The sequence below is a fragment of the Nanorana parkeri genome, unplaced genomic scaffold (genome assembly GCF_000935625.1).
Source record: "Nanorana parkeri isolate BGI_ZX_2015 unplaced genomic scaffold, ASM93562v1 scaffold27, whole genome shotgun sequence".
In the NCBI taxonomy this organism is placed as follows: Eukaryota; Metazoa; Chordata; class Amphibia; order Anura; family Dicroglossidae; genus Nanorana; species Nanorana parkeri.
In genome coordinates, this window is record NW_017306295.1 from 1,869,160 (window position 1) to 1,880,778 (window position 11,619).

Sequence of the window (11,619 nt, forward strand, 5' to 3'; positions counted from 1 at the left end):
GTATATGATGATGTCTGTTTGCTGTATCAAATAAGGCCATTGGACTTTCATTGCTGCTGTTATTAGCTGTACATTACATTATCATTATCTGTAGTAAAAGGGATGTAGGAGTAGGTAGGAGTTCTGTAAGCTGGCTATAGATACCAGATGAGCATTAGTTAGCCTGGACATTTTCTTCAGGGGAACCATTGATTGAACATGTTTTGAAAGTGCCCACTTATTATTTCTCCTCCTTAAAATGGTGCCACCAATGCCTCCTTACTGTTACTTTTTCCATAGGAATGAACATTCTTAGGCACTCGTTTCATCCATAGTTTTGCTTGAGCTTGGCAAACAGAACTTTTCTTAATGTCTACTTAATCATCTGAAATCTACAGCTAGTTTTACTCACCAAAGCAACACTATAAGATCACCACTGTTACACGTAACTTTTTATTGTTTTGTTGGCCCTAAATTGGCTTAGTATATTGTGACAATGTGTAAAAAAGCTTATCGAAGTTGACCGTATTTCAGTGAGTCAATAGTGGGAGAAATGTGTGGTTGCCAACAATAGGTAAAGTCACCTCTGTCTTACTACCTAAAGGCATATTCCTACTGAGCCTTATAGTAAATCCAGCCCTGCAATTGGGGTTGTCATACCATAGAAAGTAATAATACCACCTGTAATGACACTTAAAATATGCAATATTTAGTGTCTAGTTTAGAGTATTATGCCCAAAATATTAAAATGGAATTTTATATTATTGCCAGAAACCTATACAAACATTTTCAATTACTGTTCATGCATACACTTCCATATTCAACAAAGCAATGCAAACAGGCATGATAATGTACATATTACTATAGCCAAAAACAAACAATCTAAATTCAGTTAACTGAAGTAACAGTAATTATAGAATCATTTATGTTTGGTTGGTGAGTTTTTTTTACATAGATCTGGTTTCCTGAATATGCTTGATAGTGTTTGTCAATGTTCACTTATAGAGAAATATGTGCCAAAAGATACAGGCATAACAAATACATTATTTGCAAACATGCTAAGTTTTAATTTTAGATCAAAACTTAACCACTTGAGTCTTAGGGCATTATATGTTTCAATATATCTAATAGTCACTGAAACAACTTTATAAAACAAAAAACATAAAAAGAAACCGCTGAAGTGTCAAACTTGATAACACTTTGATAATACTCTTTCCTCATTACTATAATGAGCAGTATGGGTATTATATATTATAAATATGTTGTCAAGACCACAGAAACCATTCTATTTTTCTGTATTTTACATTAGAAATCCAAGCCAGAATATCATAATTAAGTAAACTTACTATATATCTCAAATAAATTACATTTTGCCTTGAAATTTTTTACGGGTTATAGTTTAACCATATAATTAAATCATCTATTTTTTACTCCAACAGCCTCTTCGAGGAAAAACCCCAGTAGACCTCATTACAGTGGATTCACTGATAGAGCTTCAGGACTCCCAGAACCCCTTTCTGTACTGGATAGTCAGTGTGATAGAAAATGTGGGTGGAAGACTACGACTGCGGTATGTCGGACTGGAGGAGTCAGATGCCTGTGATCAGTCGTTGTTTTACTTGGACTGTAGACTTCGACCTGTTGGCTGGTGTCAAGAAAACCAGTGCAGGATGGAACCACCTTTGGGTACGTTGTGAAGAAATGCTCAGATCTTTTTTCTTGCCATCTAAAGTATTTAACACAAATCCTCTTGGCCCTGTCACACAATTTGTGCAACACTTCACAAATACTTCAAGACAGGGTTAGGTGAACTGCTACTTAAACACTAGTTTTCATTGGCACTCTACTTTAATATCAAGTACATCATAAACAGCCTCCAACTGACCTTATCCTTAGCCAGTAGTGTCTGTGCACTTGTTGGACTGCTAAGGAAGATTTATTATATAGAAGCTTCATGATCTGGGCACAGGTTCCCTTTAAAGTTACTCCCTGTTTGTCTATACATTTTTTTTTTCATTTTTACGTGATGGTGAACAATTTTAACTACACACAGGATTCTATTGAACTTTGTCAGAGCTGTTTCCTCGTGTACCTTGTGCACGTGTCATAGTTAGGATTCCAATAAAAAAGACACTCCTTGCTCTCTTATCAGATCTTTAACGACCGGGTTTGTTAAGTTACTTCAGTTTAGTTATGCTTTAGGTTTCTGTTGTGTCTATCTTTAGCCTACTACCTTCATGTGCGTTCAGTGTGAAGGTTAATAGTTAAAGCTTATGTTCATTATTATAAGCTGTGCAATATAAATCATCCCCTTCCTGTGTGTGAACATTGAGGGCTTGTTCACACCAAGTGCGGAGCAGATTCAGAGCAGAGCAGTTACAGAACACTTCAAAAATGCATTCAATGTATTACAATGGTATTTTGGGCTCTAGTTCACACCACAGCGTTCAGTTTCAGAGCATGTGGAAAGACTGCAGCATGCTCTATTGTGTTCTTCATCAAAAATTTTTGGCTAAAAAAATCCCAGACTGCAACTCGTCAAAAACGTGTCAAAATGCACTACACTGCATATGCAGAAACTCCTCCAGATCTGGTCCTGATTTGGTGTGAACGAGTTAGCTCTCTGGTTTCCTATGATCTATCGTTTATAAAGATTTAACTAAAAGAATGCACGTTTTTAAAAGTAAAAACTGTGAATGATGCCTGTAAAACAAGCTACAGAATAAAAGATGTAAATCCTAAATAAAAGGTTGAAATCCATATTAGTGAACTATCTCATCTACCAAAATATTTGCAATTCTGTTTAGCCAGTCTTGTGATTCAGACAGCCCTGTTTGACAATATAGCCATCTCGTTGACCTTACTTTTCTCCACAGCAGTTAAAGGAAACAGCAGGGTCATTGATTCATTACAACCTGCTGATTGGAGAATTAGAGAACACCACCACACACTGTTGAGGTCAACACTCTGATCTATTCTCCTACCATCATTCTTCCAGTATTATAGTGACCAGTACTGTGCAGGCCTAAAGATTCACCCCAAGCATGCTTAGGCATAAGGGAAGGTCTACAAACATACAAATGTTTCCTGATCCAATTTTAAATGAGCAGATGAAACAAACCTTTTTTTAATATAATAAATACATGGCAATCAGGGACAGAACTACCACTGGCGTAGCCAGTGCAGTTGCACCGGGGTCTGAGGCTAGAGGCGGCCCTGAGAGATGGACCCCCCCTTTCATGGAATACAGGGCGGTGCAGGGTTCCTGGGGCCCAAAGGGGGGGTAGGGGTGTCCGACTGGCTTCTGAGCGGTGGGGTGGGGTCCGATAGGTTCCCACTCAGACCCCGAGCTGCGTCCCTAGTAACAGGCAGCGGGAGAGGGGCAGGTGCTGGGAGAACTGAAGGAGAGCTGGAGAAGGCGTAAGGAGGAGAGCAGGTGAGAGATGCAATGCATCCAAGTAAAGAGAAAAAATCTTGCACCAGGGCACTTTGTTTCCTAGGTCCGCCCCTGTTGGCAATCCACTACTAATCAGAGAATTTAAGTGATTTGTATAAGCCAAATTTACCCTCAACCTCTCTGTCTTCCTCTAGAGCATAACCTAGCCTTATTTTTTTAATTTTTCCTTGTTCCTCTAGCAAGAAAAAGCTTTTATTACACCCAGTGACATGATCACCAGGCATTAACAACATGCGGTTATTTCCTGTTATTTTGATTGGCAGCTCATAAAACATTGAGGGCAATGGATGAACTTGTGAATAAATGCGCAAAAACCCTCTAGTCTATGGGGGTAGAACTTTAAAAATCAAATGTCCCAATTTTGAAGCCTTGTATGCAATTTATTGGCCATAAAAAAGTGTATGGGGAGTCGGGTAATGCCCTGGGGGACAGGAATCAATGAGAAAAAAAAAACTTTTTAAAAATGCAGTTTTTGAAGGAGCAGTGATTTTAACATCACTTCAAGGGTAACAATAAAAATGAAAAATTCCTTTAATTATCATGCCTGGTGGGTCCCCTTATACTGCCTGTAAAGCGACACATCTGTACGATGTATAGAACCTGCTGCAGCAAAACTGACATTTCTAAAGAAAATAAAATGATATATATATAATTTTTTTTTATTAAAGCCTGCGGTTCCCCCTCCCAAACAATACCAGATCCTTTAGGTCTGGGAGGAATGTTAGGAGGGACCCCATTTAAAAAAAAAAAAGCGTGGGGTTCCCCCCAAAAGTCATACCTTACCCTTAAGTTCTGGTAGGAATATTTAGGAGGGACCCCATGTAAAAAAAAACAAAAAAAAGTGTGTGGGGTTCCCCCTCAAAGTCATACCAGGTTCTTATGGTCTGGTAGATACCCTACCCCTAAAAATGGCGGGGAAAGAAAATGGGGTGCACCCCTAAAATTCCATTCCAAACCCTTGATCCGAGCATAGGCCTGGCAGGGCTGGAAAGGGGGAGGGAATGAGCGAGCACCCCCCCCCATACCAGGTCACATGCCCTCGGTACTGGGAGGGTGCTTTTCCAGGGTCACCCCGGGAAAAGCACCTTGTCCCCGTGCCGATGGGGACAAGGGCCTCTTCCCCACAAGCCCTGGGGCATTGATTGTGGGGGTGCAGGCATGGGGCTTATTCACATCAGGGTACCCCTTTAATAAAAGGGCACACACATGCAGCCCCCCCCCCCTTGTGAATGAGTAAGGTATACTTGTACCCCTACCCATTCACTAAAGGGTTAAATAAAAGATTAAATAACAGCAGACGTTTGTCAAAAATCCATTATTTGAGAAAAACTCCTAGGTGTGAACCAGGTCTAAATTGTATTTTTGTAGAGAACACATTGAATGCTACAAAATGCTGAAAAAAATCTTGTCTTTTAAAAATGTAAACATTTTATGTGCACGCTATGATAAATTGTTTGAATGTGTGTTTTGTTTCAGACATTTGTCCACTGAAGACCATATCTGAATGGAAATGTGCCCTAGAGAAGTCCCTGATAATTTCTGCAAGGTGTCCTTTACCCGTTGAAGTTTTTAAGGTAAGAGAATAAGAGATTCCACTTCACCATTAACTGGTTATCATGAACCCTATACCCTACTCCACAAAAATCATGGTAACGGAGCTCCAAACAGTTGCGTGTATGCTCGGTAAATGGAAGTAGAGTAACTCTCATTAGATTAAAGTCTGCGTAAACCCAAAATCTATTTGGTTAGTATGTTAGCACCATGCCACACTGTACACACATTTCTTAAATTATTTTTTGTGTGAATTTGTTGTAAACCTAGAGATACTGCCTTTAACAGCTCTTCCTATTGCAAACTCACACGACTAATCCACTGCCTCACAATTAGCAGCAGCCTGCTATGTATGCTCCGTCAGTTGGCTGTTGTGTCGACTATTTAATAAACCAAAAATTTAGCCCAAGGGCCAAAGAAGTGCACTTGGCAGACTGACTATGCTGCTGCATTTTGTGACTTTCTCTTTAACTAGTTTGAATTTACCTTTAGTCTACTTTGCATTAGCATTAAAATAGCAGGTAATAACAGAGCACATGCAGTTATACATTTTACATGCGTTTCTTTCTTCTTCTGTGCTGATGTCTGTGTTTCATAGTTAATATAAGAGTCATTTAACTGGATAAATGGGCTTTCTCAAGTTCTGAAATTAGTATTTTCCACAGAAGCTGTGTGGAGTATAAGAAAATACAAGTAAACACATTTAACCTCACAAGGCTCTGCATAGTTGAAAGGAATCTGCCACAGGAATGCAATTACATAGCTTGACAGCTGACTTGTTCTGCAGGAAGGGCTTTAAGCTGTACAGTAGAATTGAGCAAAGTGTTTAAAATGTTCTGTGCCATAAGTTGCACCTTGATCAGCTTTCTGCCACAATCTTCCTTTTTTTGTTAAACTTGGAGTGCTGGGCATGAGCAAACATTTACATTTGTTTTCAATTTTTGTCTATTGTTGGCTGATGATGGAAGGAAAAACATTTTAGAAACATGGTTCTAAATGTAAACAGTACTTCTGTATACATTTTATCCAGCCAGTAATGGATGACACCAGCCATGTGCAGTAAGTCAATAGCACTCCAGAGCTATTTTTTTTTTTAAAAGCTTTGTAAAACAAAGTTAATTTTACTGACATCTTGGGGCACTGCAGTGCCCCTTTCAAGGCAACATAGTAACCAAATCATAGTGACCAAGCAGACAAAATTTTAAATTTTACTTATCAGCCTATCCAATTCCGAGACCACGGTTTCCCTTTGGAATCTTTTGGTGTCCTTTTGTGCCATGACACATTTGATAGTCAGTCTCATTCCCAAGTTCCAGTGTTGGTGACATCTCTTTCTCCACTTGGTGCGCTAATAGATGTGCATGCTGCCTGCTTTGGAATTAAAGTGCACAATGTAGTCATAAAATGCTTTGTTTGCCCTCAGAGGTATATATACAGTGGAATTCAGTCTTCCATCTAAGCATATCAATTCACCCAGTAATGAATCATTGATTCACCATGAAAATATGTGTACTAGTATGTTGTTTATATGTCAATAAATATATATATTTGGTTAGATGGAGGAGTCCTGGCTCACACAGAACAATTCATCCATCATTAGTAATAATGCTCTTTCCATTGACCTCAACTTTACTGGCCAGTTTAAGAAAATGAGAGGTTAACAACATTTTTCCAAAAGCGTGTAACTTCAGGTTTTGGATCAGATTATATAGACTTTTGAAGTGTGATTCCACTATTACAGCCATTTTGGGATAGCACCTTCTGCTTTATATTTGTTACATGTTTCCTTCTACATAGTAGATCTTAAAAAAATATTTACAAATTCATGTTTACCTTTTTAAGTGCTGTTTACATGCTTAAAGTGACATTAAACCCTCATATTTTTTAACATAAAACAATAGTGTAATGTGTGCCTTACTCTAATCCATGGTTGTTTCCCTTCTCTTTGCTGCTCTTCTTTTTAAATCTGCATCTCTGCTCATGCTGGGCAGAACTTCTGTTTTGCAGCAGACTGCCTTGTCTCTGAAATGGATACATGGTGTCTGTGTGTAGGTTTGCAACCTGAGCCAGCACTACAGGAAGAGGCACTCAGCTGCAAAGGGAAGTTCTCCCCCAGCATGAGAAAATATACGGATTTAAAAGGAAGAGCAGCAAAGAGAAGGGAAACAACCATGGATTACAGTGAGGCACACATTACAGTACTGGTTTATGTTAAAAAATCTGAGGGTTTAATGTCACTTTAACAATCCTACCTCGCTTTCCCCCATGTAATGTTAAGGAGGAGGCTGCATAGTTTATGTTCACAATAATTAACCCTGTCTGTACCATGCTGGCAGTAAAGTAGATTTCAACACTGTCTAACAAAGAGCTAACAATCCCAAGCCTTGTGTTCTGTTAATAAGGGAACACTCACTTGGTTGTTCTGATATTGTTTAGAACAGCTTGCAGTGCTGTGTATAATGTTCTGTATGACTTCAAAGTGGAACTACACTTTAAATGGTCCACACTTATTTATTTATTTGTGACATTAAATACTGAACACATTATAGAGTTCATCCTATTGTTTTAGTTGATTTGATGGAATTTATGTGTTTTTTTAAAGGATCATGCTGACCTAAGGAGCCATTCCTTTACTACTGGAATGAAAGTAGAGGCAGTGGACCCAACTGAGCCTTGTCATATTCGTCCTGCAACTGTGACTAAGGTAAGTAACACTGACAACAATGTATATGAATGGTATACACTTCAGTGAAGCTGAGAACATCTATCTGTTTGGTTTATTATTCACAAGCCATGAAGCTTAAGCAGGGGGTTCTGGGATATGCTAATGCTGTGACTCCTAAATCCCAATTTCAAGTTTAAAGTCCATTTCCACCTTTGTAAGTGATTAGCATTTATTGTGGTAATGTAGAGGTGTAGTGATGATGTACAAGTGTCCACGTTTTCATGACTAACTTTGCAGACTTTCTTCATTTTTTATAACCTTTTTTTTACGCTGAGTCCTACAAATTCAAAATCCCCGCAATTCTGTGTAACATGATCACTAAACATGAGCTCTGCCTTTGCACACAATACACTGTCCTGGGGGGTTGCCACTATGAATACTAATGAATGGGGGGTTGAGAGCTCAGGGAGAGCTCAGTTGTAAAAAAAAACAGATTGGATGCAAAACAGAGGCAAATCCAAATGGCTGCTTCATGTACACTCAGTGTACATTGCTGGCATATATGTTTTTTTAAATACCAGTGCAAAGAAATGGGCTTTAAATAAAGATGCATAATTATTTTAGCCCCTAATCGCTTTACATAGTTCTTATTTTTTTTCCCCTCAAAATTTACGTGTACGTACTTTAAAATCTTCTTCCAGTCAGATGTGACCTCTGACCTCCTCCCAGTTATTGGACCAGCTGGCCAGTGGGTAAGGTAGAGTAGCATTGGCAGACTGGCTGTAGACTGCACCATCTGTAGTCCAGATGTTCATGATTGCCTGTGCGCTGACTTCTAGTTTACTGGGTGGGGGGAGATATTGGACTTTCTGCGGGAGACCGCCAGAGATGAGGTGAGTATTGCAGTGAACGCTGCATTTTTTAAAAAAGGTTTAGGGGAAATAAAAACGATTTACACTGAAAATCTGGAGTTGGGCTTTAAAGTACATCAGCCAAAACGTTTGGTTTTCTCATTTTTAACAGAGTGTAAAAGGAATAGAACCTCTGTCAGTTTTTGAGCTGGGAGTAATTAAGAAATCCTGTCACTTTCCCCTAAATAAGCAGTGTGGTAGATTCTGTTTAAACAAGTTGTGCAGACTTAGTGGCCAGAAGTGAGAAAGGAGAGGCAGTAAGCAGTGGGCCAGCTGTTGACATTTGCTAAACGAAATAGCATTTGAATGTCATTGCTCCCAGCATTTTCTGGATTCCTAGAAACCTGTAAGACTAATCAAAGCTCTACCAGCACTTGTTGTTACTTCATGAATTGTTACTTCATGAATCATTTGAAAGGGTTGGATAGGGGCCCGGCTATAAAAAGTAAAAATTTAGCCCAGTTTAATCACATTTTAGGCTGTACTATGCTGAAAAACAGGTTCATTGCATTTATAACATTATCGTCAATACATCTTTACAAAAGGAGAAGCTGCTGTGCCCCACATCTTCACTTTATTTTTAAGCAACAATGTGGTGTATGTACAGCTGTGGTGTTACAGAATTGATTTGCTCCTAGAAGTTAGCTGAAGCTAATGTAAAGTACTATGAGGGGGATTTATCAAAACTGGAGCAGACAGAATCTGAAGCAGTTGCCCATATCAACCAATCATCATCTCTCTTCAGTTGAGATTTGAAAATGAGAGAAAGAAGCTGATTGGTTGCAGTGCTAATCTGCTTCAGATGATTTTGTCTGCTCTAGTCTTGATAACTTCTCCCTATGTCTATTGTAATACATGTTTATAACTGGATACCATTGGAGAAAGGTGGAGTGTTTGCATTCAGCCCATTTGTTACACCTTAGGTGTTGCATACAGTATTATATTCTTTTATTCTGGATCATGTCAAAATAAGTACAAAATTAGCGGCTTCTCTGGCTGCTGCCCACAACGTCATGTAGTCATGAGTCAGATGACCTGGAAGGAGCTGGTTTCACAAGTGAAAAGATGATCTCTCCAATCTTCCATCACACCACAAGCAGCGGCCAAAACGCATCAGGAACCAGCCAACGCATAGGGTATCCAGATACACCACATGAGCTGCTTGGACCCTTCCGATTCACCACATGAGCTGCTTGGACCCTTCCGGTTCTTTGTTAATGATACACACCCAAAGATTCGCAATGTACTGAAAAACATTGATAACATTTTAATGTTTAATGCTTAAAATATTTACAGGGTATTGCACTTCCCATAGATCATGCTATATTTTTATGAATATGATGTAACATTTTAAACTGTCACATTTTGCAAGTAGGACACCTTGTGATGTGTATGATATATATTTGTTGTAAGTGTCAGTAATTTACATCTGCCATTATCAATGCTGATGTAAAGCATGTTTATTAATTGACTGTATCATTTGAATTTTAGGTTTTTAACAACCTTTATTTCCAAGTAACTATTGATGATTTGAGGCCAGAAGCAAAACATGTGTCAATGCTCTGCCATGCTGATTCCCTGGGACTTTTGCCTGTACAATGGTGCCTTATAAATGGAGTAAATCTCACTCCTCCGAAAGGTATGCAGTGCTACATAACCCTGTGCTTTTATCCCGGAGTCCAAACATTGTCATAAATACTTTACTTTGAGCAGTAACGTAAAGAAAAAGATTTATAGGTGTAATTTGATGCTTTGGTGACTTTTATGACCAAAAATAATATATACTCGATGATGACTCATCATCTTTATTCCTTATTAACATTACAGTCCTAAGTGTAACTTACTGTCAACTTTATTATATTTAAAACAATTATTTGTATGGTGAAAAAAAAATTAATAAAACATTAGATACATACAGTATTTTCCACATTAACCTCCTTGGTCGGTATTCCCGAGTGTGGCTTCTGTACCATAAGCGGTAACCCAGAGCCACACTCGGGAATACACAGTGCGTCTCTTACTCTGTCCCTCGAGCCGCGCTGTGTCCTCCGGCCGATGCCGGGTTCCGTCCCTTGCGAGCGTCACGTCGCAGGGGGGCGGAATCAGCGGGAGATTCAAAAGTTTTTAAAAAACGGGGAAAAAAACTAAAACAAATAGAATGAAAAAAGAAAAGAAAAAATCATACCACCAGGGAGGTTAAGTTTCCAGTAGTTCATACCTTTTGGACCTGAAAATCTGAAACCCAAATCAGGTTTTGATGTTAAAACTGATTTGTTAAATTCTCTTCACACTGATGCCACAACGATTTCAGTACCATAAAGTGATGCAAAAATAAGTTTAGAGAAATGCAATCCCACTCAAGAAATCGAAGAGATAAATGGAAGTGACAAATACAGAGCAGCCACCTCAACCTTGATGAATTATATACTGTGGTTTGAATAAAAAAGCTCTCAAGGGCACTCACAATGATTCGAAGTCTCAAGGATGTGATTGCATATAGTGCGCAGCCATGGGTTCCTTACAAGTACAGCATAATCATGATAATTTTATAAATACCTTTACTGCTCTAGGAGACAGAATAATGGAAAAAATTACAGTTAGGGCTCCACAAATACAGGCAGATAAGCATCTGTGTGGATCACTGTGTTCAGGAGTTTAAAATAAGAAAAGTAAATAAATAGAGATAAGTGAATATCTTAAAGCAGATGTTCCACCTAACAAAAAAGGTCCACTTTTTAAATGTGCCCCCCCCTACTCATCCTGAAACGCTGAATAAAACTTACAAACAACACCAATGGGAAATTGGTAAAAAAAGTTAGACAATATGCCTCCCTTTTCCCTGGCTTCTAGCCGTGGTGTCTGGGCAAGGGTGACATCATCTCATTTTGGCAAGATTCAGGGAAATATCGAGCAGCCAAAATCTCACTGAGAAAGTGATCCTGCAGTGTGTTGCAACATCTTCTCATGAGTACAGAGCACTCTCTGGGATTTTGTTTTTGCTGGATGATGACTTCACCCTTGCACTACGGAAGCCAAGGTAAAGGTGCGTTCTTTTC

At 38.9% G+C, this 11,619-nt stretch overlaps 1 protein-coding gene across 1 annotated transcript in view; it reads left to right on the top strand.

The window, feature by feature from the left end:
• SFMBT2 (Scm-like with four mbt domains 2) overlaps positions 1–11,619 on the top strand; it is a 128,561-nt gene that overhangs the window by 58,155 nt on the left and 58,787 nt on the right. Inside the window, exons 5-8 of the mRNA XM_018566472.1 lie at positions 1,419–1,665; positions 4,913–5,010; positions 7,590–7,691; positions 10,055–10,202. Of these exons, the coding sequence (XP_018421974.1) occupies positions 1,419–1,665; positions 4,913–5,010; positions 7,590–7,691; positions 10,055–10,202 (595 nt within the window). The remainder of the gene's footprint in view (positions 1–1,418; positions 1,666–4,912; positions 5,011–7,589; positions 7,692–10,054; positions 10,203–11,619) is intronic.